This window comes from Mustela lutreola, chromosome 1 (assembly GCF_030435805.1).
Source record: "Mustela lutreola isolate mMusLut2 chromosome 1, mMusLut2.pri, whole genome shotgun sequence".
Taxonomy (NCBI): domain Eukaryota; kingdom Metazoa; phylum Chordata; class Mammalia; order Carnivora; family Mustelidae; genus Mustela; species Mustela lutreola.
Window position 1 is genome coordinate 135,182,087 of NC_081290.1, and position 15,086 is coordinate 135,197,172.

General features: G+C 43.4%; 1 protein-coding gene across 1 annotated transcript; it reads right to left on the reverse strand.

Moving 5' to 3' along the window:
- Positions 1 to 6,141: 6,141 nt before the first annotated feature.
- On the reverse strand, positions 6,142 to 7,545 carry TRIM75 (tripartite motif containing 75). Its single transcript, XM_059164493.1, has one exon. The coding sequence runs from the start codon at positions 7,543 to 7,545 to the stop codon at positions 6,142 to 6,144; it is 1,404 nt and encodes a 467-aa protein (XP_059020476.1).
- Positions 7,546 to 15,086: the final 7,541 nt, after the last annotated feature.

Sequence of the window (15,086 nt, forward strand, 5' to 3'; positions counted from 1 at the left end):
ATAGTTATATCTCCTCCCTTACTTTTCCATGCTGTAATCTTGGGAGCAAGTCATCATCCTCCTTGGAAACAGGTCATAGTGCTCTCTTGACCTCTCTAAGACAACTCTCCAATGGTGCTGCCACAAGTCAGAGCATAAGGGTGCCTGGGTGATGCAGTTGGTTGACTGCCTGCCTCCGACTCAGGTCATGATCCCAGGATTCTGGGATCAAGCCCCACATCAGGCTCCCTGCTCAGCAGAGAGCCTGCTTCTCCCTCTCCCTCTGCCTGCATCTCTGTCTACTTGTACTCTCTGTCTGTCAAATAAATAAATAAACTTAAAAAAAAAAAAAAAAACCAAGGTCAGAGGGTATGGATCTTGGACTCACTCAGTGGAGCCACAGTTTCAGTCCTGGACATCATAAGAACCAGACATAAACTTTGTGGTGCTATGTCATTGAGAGGTCAGGGTTTACATATTAGAGAAGCATAGCCTGGTCAAATTTGACAAACAACATCTTTATCTTGTATTTTGCTTTCTATTTTGTTCTTTTTCAATATCATTTTGGCAATATATTAGGGGGCTCTGGCAATACCATATAAAGTGTAAGATTTTCCATTTCAGTTAAAAGCCATTGGGGTTTTGACAAGGATTGCATTGAATCCATATATTGCTTTGGACAGTATTACTATCTTAACAACATTCAGGCTTCCCATCCTGAACATCAGATATACTTCCATTTATTTCAGTCTTTGGTCATTTCTTTCAGCAGTATTTTATAACTTTCACTGTATAAATTTTGAATCTCCTTGGCTAAAATTATCCCTGAGTGTTTTATTATTTTTTTAAAGATTTATTTATTTAGTTGAGAAAAAGAAAGAGAGCACACACATGCAAGTGGGAGGAGGGGCAGAGGAAGAGAATCCCCAAGCAGACGTCCAAGCTGAGCAGGAAGCCTGACACAGGGATCCATTTCACCACCCATGAGACCATGACCTGAGCTGAAACCAAGAATTGGAAGCGTAATGGACTGAGCCACCCAGGTGCCCCTATTCTTTTTAAGGCTACTGTAACTGGAATTATTTCTTTAATTTCTCTGTAGAATTGTTCATTGCTAGTGTATAGAACTACAACTGATTTCTAAGCATTTGAGCCCTGATCTTGTATCCTGCAATTTGGTCTCAGACTGCACCTTCTCAGTCTGTTACACAGATTACTTTTCTGAAGTGGGTGATTCCCAAGTTTCTCTTCCGGCTCTTTTCTCAGTTGACCTCTTTGGTTCCTCATCTCCAGGCTTCCAGGCATAACAGGGCCCCCTGGATAGCTAGACCCTCTATCACACTGCTTTCATAGGCAAGAGAGCAGTGTGGAAATGGCAGCAGATCCTGGCTTCTCTGTGTGCTAAATAGTAAGCAAAATGTTTTGGTTTGGACAGACAGAAAACTCTTGATATGTTCTACCCATTGCTCCTGGTGACTTGATTCACACAAAGACTGAAAACTGACAGATCTGCATATCTAACCTTGGTCTCATAAATCCCAGTTAGGCATCTCATTTAATAACTCATGCATGAGACTTTTTATGAGCTCTCGCTGCATGTAAGGAACTAAACCGGAAGTCTGGAATGCAAAGATCCCATCTGGAGTCCCCACCTTGTGAGAACAGTTCAGAGAATGGGAGAGATGTAAGCTATATGTTTCGTGGACTTCTTCAATGAAGATGACTGTCTACTCAAGCAATAAGAAAGGTTTTTCTTTAAGCAGCAAAACAAAAGCTAGTAATTTTCCAATGACCACCATATAGGTTTATTTGTTATGAACTTATTAAAATGAAAAATATAGATGAATTCAGTAAAAAATTTACTTGTTGAGTACACTAAAGAAACAAATTGCTCTCTTATCCTAGGCCACCAGGGCTCCTGGCACCTCTCAAATATTACCATTCTTGTTTGTCCTATATCTTTGCAGGAACATCCATTTATATCCACATATGAAAGAGAAGAATTTTTTTGTTTATTTTTACATGAACATGCTATGTGTAGTGTTCTGTACATGGGGTTTTTTAATCCTTAAATATATCTAGACATATTTAATGTCCACCTACATAGACTAGGTTTCTTTTCTTTTCTTTTTTTTTTTTTTAAGCATTTACTACTTCTTCAATCTAAAGCCAAATGTGATAGATTATATTTATGGTAGATTTTGCAGAACCAGTAGTGTACTTTTTTATTCTTATAGAAGGTTTTATTTATAATTTCACAGGATTTATCATAGATACCCTCATGTTCCCTGTGAAAAATGGGGAGTGACAAAATGTTAGACTGTTGTGGACAGAATTATGTGAGAAAATAAAGAACTGTGAGAAAAATAAGCTTTTGTTATTTCAGCCACCCAGTCTACAGTATTTTGTTACAGTAACCCAAGCAAACTAATGCATAGATAACTATAGAAAAAAGAGGGACAGGGGCTCCTGGGTGGCTCAATGGATTAAGCCTCTGCCTTTAACTCAGGTCATGATCTCACAGTCCTGGGATCGAGCTCGCTCGCGTTGGGCTCTGCTCAGCGGGGAGCCTGCTTCCCACCCACCCCCCAACCCCGCCTGCCTCTCTGCTTCCTTGTGATCTCTTTCTCTGGCAAATAATAAAATCTTAAAAAAAAAAGGGGGGGGAGGGACAAAAACCCACTATCTTATACCATGCACTTACAAGTCCCTCCTTCCCACCGTGGCATATGGCAAGGGACTGAGAACGGAGAAGGCAGGCGAGATGCCAGAGGGCCCAAGTGTGGCTCTATCCTCTAGCAAGGCCTCAGTAGCCATGCTGAGTGAGCAGGATGCTGTACCCATGATCCAAGGCATACTGGCCAGATGAGTCTTGCAGGTTTAGACTTAAGGCCTAGGAGAGCCTCTGTTTCCAGGAAGTCTTAGTACAGATCTTCCATGACTCATGATGGGGTCATTTTTCAATAAACCCATCAAAAATTGAAAATATTTTAATAATGTTGCAAAATAACCTACCAAACAGCATAGCTTAGCCTAGTCTACCTGAAATAGTCTCAGAACACTTACATTAGCCTCAGTTGGGCAAAATCATCTAACACAAAGCTTATTTCATACTAAAGTATTGAATATTTCATTGTATCCTGTACTGAAAAGCAATGGCTCTAAATGTATTGGTTGTTCACCCTCATGGGCACGTGGCTGACTGGGAGCTACAGCTTGCTGCCACAGCCCAGCATCATGAGAGAGTAGCATACCACATGTTGCTAGCCCAGGAAAAGATCGAAATTCAAAATTCAAAGTACAGGGTTTTGGTTGTTTTTTGTTTTGTTTTGTTTTGTTTAAGATTTGTTTATTTATTTTAAAGACAGAAGAAGGGGAGCGGCACTGGGAGACGGAGGGAGAATCCCAAATGACTCCACACAAAGCGCAGAGCCCCATGTAGGGCTCGATCTCACAACCCTGAGATCACAACCTGAGCTGAAACCAAGATTCGATTGCTTAACCAACTGAGCCACCCAGGTGCCCTTGAAGTGCAAGTTTCTATTGAATGTGTATCACTTTCACACTGTCATAAAGTTGAAAAATTGCAAGTTGGATTTTCTGTGTCTAACAATGGCTTACAGAATAGAGCTGAGGATCTTGCACTGAGAGCCCAGATGCAGCTTATGGCCATCATGCTGGTCCAGAGTCCCAGCAAGCATGAGAGGAAGGTGCTGCAGCCTCTACAATGATGTCTCTGGGGGCACTAATAGGAATGCCTGATGTATTCCTATTTAGACAGATTCTTGGAAGCAGCCTCCTTAAAGGTGGGCTGATTTGTAAGTAACAGTATAAATGGCCTTAAGCAAAATTTACAGATGAGGAATAAGTTGCATCCAGAACCCAAAAAAAGCCTAAAAGATGTTGGACTTGTTTTCATGTTGTGGCTTTTTGAGATAGGTTTCAATAGCTCTTTCTTTCTTTTTAAGATTTTATTTATTTGAGAGAGAAAGAGAGAGCATGAGTGGGAGGTGCACAGGGAAAGGGAAAGAGAATCGCAAGCAGACTTGAGCTGAGCACAGGATCCCATGAGCCTGAGACCAGGACCTCAGCCAAAACCAGGAGCTGGATGCCCACTGTCCGCCACTGAGATGCCCCTGTCCATAGCTATTCCTTGACAGTGTCAGGGATAGAAGTGCCCTCACATTACCAAGTAACTCTCAAGAAATTAACCAAGACTGTAGTCAGAGATCTCTGGAGGAGTTTGTCGTAAATATAAATCATTTAAGATTTAGAGAAAGTTGAATGTAGTAAAAATCTTGCCTCAAAGATTATAAGCCAAGACAAAACTATTGAGGTAGCTAGAATTGCTGGGTAGAGGTGTATAATAGCCCTTTGGAGGTGAAGGAAAGTTATGGCTGGGAAGCTGTTGAAATAAACCCTAAATCTAATATACTGGCCGAATCTATAATAGCCAGATATTTACCAGTTGTTGATTGGATGGAATTCAATTATGACAACACTGGGTGGGACCACAGCATTAAGGTTATAGGGATTCACTGTGAGGTGCTATCCATTCTTCTCAAGTTAAAGATAGCAAAATCTGCATGTTAAACAGAGACGCTGTAGGGATAACCTGTACTCTACATAGATCTTCAATAATATATTTCAATTCTTGAATGCTGTTTCAACTAATGTTTAGTCATATGATCTATTGGGGTAGGGCATTCATCTGGGTCCATTTTGTGAAGCCAATTTGTGTCAATGATTTAATTTTACTACTCACTGGGTCAGCTCATCCATGCCTTCTGTTAGGCATGTTAGGAGAACATGTGGTTGTGACCACGGGGAATTTAGGCAAGGCAACCATTCTGATAGCTAAGATGAGGCATACCTCTTTGATGTCTCTTTTATTTTCCGTAGCATCATTAACATTCTAGTAGGATCCCACTAAATCAGCATCTAGGTTATGGAGGCACAAAATAGACTCTCACCCTTTTATTTTGCCTGTACTATAGATCTTTTTAAAAGATTTTACTTTTATTTCAGAGAGTGAGCAAGACAGGAAGCATGTCGGATGGGGAGGGGCAGAGGGAGAAGCAGGCTCCCTGCTCAGCAGGGAGTCTGATGCGGGTCAAATCCCAGAACCCAGGGATCACAACCCGAGCCGAAGTCAGACGCTTAACTTACTGAGCCACCCAGGCACCTGTTCTATAGATTCTTTTAGTAAATTTCAACTTGCCAATTAGGTCAAATTGTGGCCCTCTGTTCTACTGCTTCATTTCCTTTCCCTGATTCCAGTCTTTCTTCCTTCTTTCTGACTTGCATTCTAGAGCCTTTTCTTGGAGGAGACCCCATTAAAGGTGCGCTGATTTGCAAGTAAAGGCATAAATGCTCTAAGTGCATGATTTCTTTGAGCAGCAGATAGAAAGAGAGAGAGAAAGAAAGAAAGAAAGGAAGCGGGAGGGAGGGAGGGAGGAAGGAAGAAAGGGAGAAAGAAAGAGAAAAAGAAAGAAAGAGGAGAAAACCCCTGAAGAAGTTAGTTAACATTTCTAGAAGTCTGCTCAGAACACCAACCTCAAGATCAGGTTTGTATAGCCAGGGTGGACCCTCACCCAAAATTTTGTTCGCTGTATGGACTGATGACACCACACACACCAGAAAGATCTGAAGAGATTTATTACTCACATAGTCTGGATGGAAACACCATCTCTATCTTCCAAGGCTGTCCCCCATAAGAACATCATTGACCATATAATGTGGAGCAGTCAGTACCTTATTACCACCCAGAAACAGGACAGACCCACTGAGAATCGCCTCCCTACAATTATGTCTTTTCTCCTGCCTGGCATATAAATGGCACTTACATATGGGACTACACTATAAGTGTACAAAATATGTAATAAGTCTAATACAATATATGTACATGTAAATACATAAATGTGCCCCAAAAATCTATTGGAGCTATAAAACTATAATGTATATACTTTGATCTTAGAATTCCAGAAACAGTTAATCCCCACATTTCTTTGGCTATTCAAACAAAATTTTTTAAAAAAGAAAACAAAACAAGAAAATGTATTTAAGTCACAAAAGTATTAAAAAAATTGGCACCACATTCACTGACAGTTGTAAAATATTCCACCCACTGTCCGTAAGTTACAGACAGAAAATGAAGCCAAGTCACAGTTCATAATCCCTCACTGCACAGATCGTGAGAGGTTTGGAGTCATGCCCCACACAGAAGTAAGGCTTCAGCACTTCAGAAAATGTATCCATAAAAGAATGGATATGAGACCTGTCGTTCAAACTGTAAAAGGAAATTTCCCCCAACTCATAGTCCAGATAAATGCCAACCCCTTTGGGCTTTTCCTTCAGTGCAAGAGTGACAGGAGCGGCCCCTTGTGCGACATAGCCACCGTCCTGCAGCCGAATTGTCCAGCAACTGTGCCCTCCTGAAGGGGGCCGCTTGCCCTTTTTGGAAAGGGGGTCCTTACAGAGCCCCACTGCCCACTCCCGCTTGTTACCGACCTGCACCTCCCAGTAATGTCGGCCACCATCGAAGCCCTGGGATCCCAGCACGACCAGAAATCTCTTTGGATTCTGAGGAATGCCTGGCTTTCTCCTCACAAATGTCACTGACTTTTTATCCTCAGAGACAAGCAGATTCGGGTGTGCAGTCTCAGGATCCAGAGTAACCTCTTGTCTAAACTTCTGTATAACTTTCTGCAGAGCCAAGTACTGTGGAGGGAGACTACATCCTTCAGTCCTTAACTGGAAAGAATAGAGAGCTGGGGGCTTTAGGCCTGCACACCTGTCCTGGATCCTCCTGACACCTGTCAGCAGCTTCACCTCCGACATCACACTCCTCTCTGCCACCTGGTTTAGGAGGCGTCGGACAGTGAAAACATGGTCTGAAAGGGTGGTGATGTTCACACAGAGTTTTTGCTGAATGTCTCTCTCTTCTTCCGCTAGCCGTGCCAGAACAGCCTCTTGCTCACGGTCTATACATTCGTTCAGGTGCTCAAACTCAGAGGTTAATTTCTGACTCTGGTACTGCACCATCTCTCTCAGTTCTAAGAGTTTTCGATCTTGGGTGGCTACTAGTTTCTGAACATCTGCCACCTGCCTCTTCAGCTGCCTGATGTAATGGCTGAGCCTCTGCCTGTGATGAGAGGCGGCCTCCTCCACGGGCCTCACCAAGTGGCCCTGGTGGTCAGGGGGCTGTGTGCACGTGGGACACAACACCTCAAGGTCCTCCTCACAAAAGAGGGTCAGGACCTGGTTGTGCTTCTCACACAGATGTTCCTCTTCCAGCTTCCTCTTCTTGGTGGTAGTGACATGGAGGAGCTTGGCAATGTCAATCATCCTTCCCAGCTGGGTGTTGCTCCTCAAGTGCCTCTCCTGGCACGCGTGACGGCACACAGGGCATGGGAACCTGTCCTTGAGATCAGCCCAGGACTGCTGGATGCAGCAGCGACAGAAGTTGTGTCCACATTCGGTGGTGACGGGGTCTCTGAGGTAATCCAGACAGACGGGACAGTTGGCTTCTGCCTGGAGCCCTGCCAGGGCTGCTGGGACTGCCATTGGGCTGTGAAGGAAGACCTGGACTGAGGTGGGTTTTCTTCAAGAGCTGGGACTTTGAAGGCTCTTTCCACTGAGAAGCCTCAGACACACTATCAGATCTTGCTGTTCCTTCCTATCTTGAACGTTTCACTCCTTTAAGGCAAATGGCCTCAAATACAAAGATAGGTGCCCAGGGAAACTGCAGCCAGTCACAGGTTAGTGGGCAACCAGCTGCCGTTGGCAGTTTGGAGGATGAGAAGCCAAGTTATGCAATTCTCTTGGTCAGAATGTAGACACAACTTTAAAGTGCCTCTTCATCCCTGGAGAGGAGAAAATACTGTTTCATGTAAAAAAAAATATACCGTATTTGTAGCCCTGCTCACTGCCACATTTGAGGCAGCCACCAATTCTTCTCTCCACCCCCAGGATTCTACCTACACCCACACCAACACAGGGAGCTGCATGGCATTGCAGAAAGTTAAAGGCTTTGCAAATTGAGCATCCATCCTGAGTAGGATTTCCCCTTACTCGTTATCTGGGGGATCTGGGGGAAATAAATGACATCCTCATCTCTAAGAGAATCAAGTAAATAAGGATACAAATCCCAACCTCAATCATTTCAATCTTGTCAAAGATCCAATAAAAGAACCAGGTATTTTTTTGGTTTAAAACACAGATATTTCTGGGATGCCTGGGTGGCTCACTTGGTAAGCGTCTGCCTTCAGCCTGGGTCATGATCCTAGAGTCCTGGGATTGAATCCCACATCAGACTCCCTGCTCGGTGGGAAACCTGCTTCTCCCTCTCCCATTCCCCCTGCTTGTGTTCCCTCTCTCTCTGTGTCTCTCTCTATCAAAGAAATAAATAAGTTCTTTAAAATAAATAAATAAAACACAGATATTTCTTAAACCACAGCACTGAATTCATAATATGTCAAAATTTACTTTTCACTTAAGCATCTCAACTGCAGGATTCATCCAACTGTGTACATAAGTGGTTTGGACTAGATTAGATTTACTCTGAGGATCCTGCCAAGTCAGAAAGCTGTGACTTTGACAAGATGCATAGAATGAAATTGGAGATCAGGAATTCAATGTGAGAAAATACTAAGAAACACACACATATATACACAACTGCCCTCCATAACCACTGATGAGTTACCAACTAGTGAAGATTGGTGGGGACAAGATTCCCAGAAGAGGGCATGGAGTTTTCCCTGAGTAGCAGTTACTGATTCTGAAATATAGGCTGAAAGGCTGAGGCCAACTCTCAGGGTTGAGGGAACAAATGTGGACTAAAGGGCACCCCACAGAGGACGTGTCCTAGTAAATACTCCACACTTTAAGTTGGTATCAGTAAAGTGTTACCCACTAGAGAGTCATGTATGGAACACCCCTTAAAAAGTCCATTGATTTAATCATCAATTTAAAGCAATACATTGATTTAATCAATTTAATCGCTGATTTAAACCCTGATGGGTTTAAGGCAATCTCTGCTTGATTGTCAGAGTTCCCAAAATGAATTTCAAGGTATTAAAATATGATCTGTGCTGTCACTAAAACACCCATACACAGGTGGTGAGCATGTGAGTTGGTATAATCACTTGAGAAAACTGTTTTGCATTGTAACCAACTTGGAACTTACACATACCTTGGGACCCAATTACTCTACTCAGGCTGTATAACCATTGGAAGTATGAACCAGAACAGCTTCAAAATACATGCACCAACAGACCTACATGGAGGTTCATGACAACATTTTTCACAAGCCCAAACTTCAAATAATTCCAGTATCTGACATTAGAATGCATGAATAAATTGTGGTGTATTCATACAATGGAACATTAATCAATAATGGGAAGGCACTAACTCCTCTTCACCCCAAAACTTTGATGAGCCACAGAGATATGTTGTGTGAAGAAAAACCAGTCACAAAATAATATAGACTATGTGTAGGAAAAATGACTTAATGGTGTTAGACCTCAGCATAATCGAAGTATTTGAGGAGGAGAGATAGGCTAGTAATTGGGAAAAACATTGGAAATATTTCTGGGGTGCTGGTAATAATCTTTTTTTCCCCCAAAACATATAAATAGCTCTTATACCAAGTAATTCAAACAAACATATGAATAATCTGGATATAAAAATGGCCAAAGAAGATAAACAAATGGCCAATCATGAAATTGAAGCAGATCGTTTCAGTAATTTAGAGACATGAGAATGAAAAACAAGAGAGATTATTCTTTGCATCTCATGAGATTGGCAAAGATTTGAAAGACTGAAAACAGAGGGTAGTGGAGCCAGAAGGAGACCACAAGATCTTTTGTAAGTCAGAGAGCATTTACAGAGAAGGAGGAAATGTTCCTAGCAACAAAATGTTCCTTGGTCACATAGAAGGTGACCAAGGCAACTAATGTTACCCCAGACTTTCCAGACTCAGGACCCTCAGAACCTATCTCTGACTGAGTCCAGCACCCATTTGGGCCTCCATGCATCTGCTCTCCATGCATTCGGATCTAATCATTACTGTCTCCCACAGGAGGACCCTCCCATCTGGAAGGCCACATCCTTGCCCTCAGCTCCAGCTTCTCCAACCACCAAGCTCTCCACAGCTGTCACCTGCCTTCCCTTTTCCAGCAGGATGAACTCCCTCTGGCCCCACCACCCTTGTACCTGCAGAACCCTTAGTTGTCTCCTATGCGGCCACCAGCTCTCCATTCATTTGTCACTTCCTCTTGATCCGACCTTCCTGACTCTGTGATGGGTCACCTCTCCTAACACGGTGTCACAAAACAGTAAGGATAGTATCACGAATTCATCTTTTAAGTCCATGACTGTTGTAAATTCACACAGGTCCTGGAGATCTGCATTCCCTACAGAACCATAACCTCCATGCTATGACCACCATGACTGTATCACCAAGTATCTCCTCAATTCTTGGCTAAAGCTGTTGAAAGACTAAACTTGGCCAGGTTTCTGGGTCTCCGTTAAAAACTGAGTGTTTTGGGGCAACTCGTTTATACCCTCTGAGCATCTGTAAGCAGGCAGGTATTTAGATTAAGGAAGATCAAGCTTGCACAGGACCTGAGCACCAGAGATCTTGGCCTCATAGCACTATTCCCTCCACTCCCCACCTACAGGTAATCTGCCCCTCACTGAGACCTCCCGCAAGAGGATTCTACATGCCGCTTCAGATCAGCCCCTCTGGGAGCTTTGTCATATACAGATGGTTGTCTACCTGTTTTCTGCTTCTAGGATAAGACAACGTAAGAACTATCAGTATTTTTAGGTGACTTGGGACAAGGCTGACTGAGGGACTGGTAACCATCAGAAATGGCACGTCTTTTAAGAGAAACCAAAATAAGGGAGGCCTGGGTGGCTCAGTCAGTTAAAAGAAACCAAACCCGCGGCGCCTGGGTGGCTCAGTGGGTTAAGCCGCTGCCTTCGGCTCAGGTCATGATCCCAGGGTCCTGGGATCGAGTCCCACATCGGGCTCTCTGCTCAGCGGGGAGCCTGCTTCCCTCTCTCTCTGCCTGCCTCTCCATCTACTTGTGATTTCTCTCTGTCAAATAAATAAATAAATAAAATCTTTAAAAAAAAAAAAAAAAGAAAGAAAGAAAGAAAGAAACCAAACCCAAGATGAGATTCCCTTGCAGGGTGCGATTTCTGGCCCAGCAGGAGCTCAGGGGACTACAGCTTGTACCACTCTCCAGCCCTCTCTCCCAGTCCCTACATTGTCCCAACTCCCTGCTTACCTGGGACAGGCGACTCTGGACGGGTCTGTGAGGCTAGCACCCAAGAAGCTCACACTCAGGGGCGGCCGAAACCACTGCACATAAGAAGCCACTGCCCATAACGGTGTGTGACCACCCCATATATACACCGTTTGGTGGGTGGAGCTATTAGGGGCCCGCCCATCAGTCTGCTCGCTCCTCCTCCACGGAGGAATGGTGGGGCCAGGGTACGGGTGAGGCAGTTTCAAGGTGCTGTTTGGTGGGGAGGGCATCTTCCGTGATTGAATCAGACCAGGTGGAGAGGGCTGTGTTAACACACATAATCTCACTTGTGCCTTTGCAGTCCTCCCCAATCCCATTTTGGCTGATGAGGAAACTGAATCTGAAAGATTAATGAGGCCAGTTCATTCCCCCGCCTGCCACCCTCCCCCCACCCAGGCATGTAATTCAGGTGTTGAGTGGCACCCTGTCCTCGCAGTACGTCCGTCCAGCACTGTGCAGCACGAGGACTGTGGAGCATCCTGCAGGAGCAGCTTTCGGGTCTGCAGCTCCTGAGAACCCTCAGAGTCTGAGCCTGTGCTTTGGACGCTCTTGTGGCCGAAACTGCCTTTTTCAAAAGCGGAGCCAAGGTGAGAAAGCCAGCCCCATTAGTCCCTATGTGGGTAACTGCTTCCGTTGTTCCAGTCAACAACCAAGTCCTTGTCTTTTTTTTTTTTTTTTAATTTTTTTTTTTTTAAGATTTTATTTATTTATTTGACAGACAGAGATCACAAGTAGGCAGAGAGGCAGGCAGAGAGAGAGGAGGAAGCAGGCTCCCTGCTGAGCAGAGAGCCCGATGTGGGACTCGATCCCAGGACCCTGAGATCATGACCTGAGCCGAAGGCAGCGGCTCAACCCACTGAGCCACCCAGGCGCCCCCAAGTCCTTGTCTTGCAGCATGCACTTGCCCTGGTCTGAGGCCAGCACCTCCACCCAGCACTTCCCACAGGGCGCGCAGCCCCTCCACATTTCTCACAGCTGCCTGGGGGAGTAAGTCCGAAGCTCATGGGTGTTTGCTGGGTGGTGGGTGGCTAGCCCTCACCTAAAGTGAATGGAATCGCAGGGGCTTCCTCCACACAGTGACTACGGTTCCCCATAGTGGGCCGTGAGGCAGAGGCCGGGAGAGAAGCTGCTCTGGGAATGGTGGCCACTGGAGGAAGCCCAGCCTGTGACCTGAAATAAATGACATGTGTCCTTGCTCAAACCAAACACGTTTCTGAGTCTCACATAACCCTTACAGCAGTTATGGTTCCCAATTTAAAGATGGGAACATTGAGGACCAGAGAGGTTAAGAGATGGAGAGGGGTGAGAACCCAGGCAAGGCTAACTCAGAATCCTAGAGCACAGCTACCATGTATCCTACCCCAACCCCTACCCACAGGGGCAATGACGGGCACTTCCAGTGAACCCCCTGGGGGTGCATTTCCTTCCCAAGGAGCATAAGCCTGAGGTTACAGCCTGCACCCTACCCTGCCTCCTGTTTCGAGAGACCTGTGACCTTTTTTGTTTGTTTTTTAAGATTTTATTTATTTATTTGAGAGAGAGAGAGAGAGAAAGCACAAGCAGGGGGAAAGTCAGAGGGAGAAGAAGAAACAGGCGACTCACTGAGCAGGGAGCCTAATGCTGGGCTGGACTTCAGGACACTGGAACCTTGACCTGAGCGGAGGGCAGATGGTCAACCAACTCAGGCACCCAGGTGCCAGTGACCTGTGTCCTTTCTTAACAATCACTCCATCACCACCCATATAGGCATTCTACATTTGACTGTGTCTCTCATGTCAGTGCTCCAAGGGCTAGTATGGGAAATGAATAGAAAGTGCTTCTAAAATAATTTTGTAGGGAAAATAGATCATTTTCTGCATTCGAACATAGGATTCTGTATGTTAAAAATCAGCAAGAATTCATTGCTTGTGGTTTAACCGTATTATGCTGCTAAACCAGGAAAAATGATTAAATCGGCCACTTAAAATGAAACATTGTCATTCGTGAATACTGATAGATCATAGACAACAAAATATGTTTTATGTTTTGTACTGTAAAAACAAATAATAGGCCTAGGGGCACCTGGCTGACTCAGTTGGCTGAGTGCACAACTCTTGGTCTCAGAGTTGTGGATTCAAGCCCCACTTTGGGTGTAGAGATCACTTAAAAATAAAATCTCTTAAAAAAGAAAATCATTAATAGGCCTGTATTTCAAATTTTTAAAAAGCCTCTCCCCGGGGCGCCTGGGTGGCTCAGTAGGTTAAGCCTCTGCCTTCGGCTCAGGTCATGATCTCAGGGTCCTGGGATTGAGCTCCGCATTGGGCTCCCTGCTCGGTGGGGAGCCTGCTTCCCCCTCTCTCTCTGCCTGCTTCCCTGCCTGCTTGTGATCTCTGCCTGTCAAATAAATAAATAAAATATTAAAAAAAAAAGCCTCTCCCCACAATATACGTGGATGATTCCTAAATGATATGTATAGATAAACCAAGCATAGCAGTAAAAATCAGTAGCCACCAAGCAGCCATAGTGACACAAATTAATACTTTGTATTTCACCAGGATTCATGCATATTTAAAATAGTTTATCAAGTATACTGGTGTGAGTGCCTGGGTGGGAGAGACTGCAAGCCGAGGATGAAGATAAAGGGGAAAACTAAAAGTTAAGAGATCAGCCTTTCCTGAATTACCATATATAATGAGCTGGCAAGGTCCCCCACACAACCAGCCAAACGAAAATGAAGCAACCAAGAAAATTAAATGAGTTTCAGTAACATTCTCCTGAGCACCAAAAACTGTGGAAATGATATCCTATACATATGGAGTGGGAAGTCAGTTTGTTAATATAATACCTTAAAAAAAATTTTTTTTAATTTACCATAGACTGAAGTATGCATATTTAAAAAATCAAATGATACAGAAATGTATAAGATCAAAACAATATTGGGTAATCTTCCCCAATGTTAGCTCCTATTATCTTTCCTGTATGTTTCTGCATTTTTTTTACTTTTATTATTTTTAGTAAACTCTAAACCCAAAGTAAACTTGAATTCATAATCTCAAGATCAAGAGTTATATATTCCTCTGACTGAGCCAGCCAGGCCCCTTATCTTTTGTTTTTATACATTTAAATATGTAACTATATTTCTATATTATATGTATGTATCTATATTATATGTATTATATGTATATATCTGTATTATATGTATGTATATATGTATATGCATATAAATGAGATGGGATGATCTTATATATATTATTTCATGAGTTTGCTTTTATTTTTACAACTTAGACTTGTGCTTTTTATATTTTTTTATGGAGATATAATTGGAATGTAATATTGTACTCATTTTCAGTATACAACGTAATGATTTGATATATTTATATATTGCAGTGATTACCACAGTAAGTTTTAGTCAACATCCATCAGTACACATGGTTACAAATGTGTGTGAGATGAGAGCTTTTCAGATTTACTGCTTTAGTAACTTTCAAATTTACAATACAGTTAACTATATGGGGCACCTGGGTGGCTCAGTGGGTTAAGCCTCTGCCTTCGGCTCAGGTCATGATCTCAGGGTCCTGAGATCAAGACCTGCATCAGGCTCCCTGCTAAGCAGGGAGCCTGCTTCCCCTCCTCTCTCTCTCTCTGCCTGCCTCTCTGCCTACTTGTGATCTCTCTCTCTGTCAAATAAATAAATAAAATCTTTTTTAAAAAATACAGTTAACTATAGTCATCTTACTATATATTATCCCCAGGACTTGTTTATCCTATAACTGGAAGTTTGTACCTTTTTTTTTTTTTAAGATTATTTAT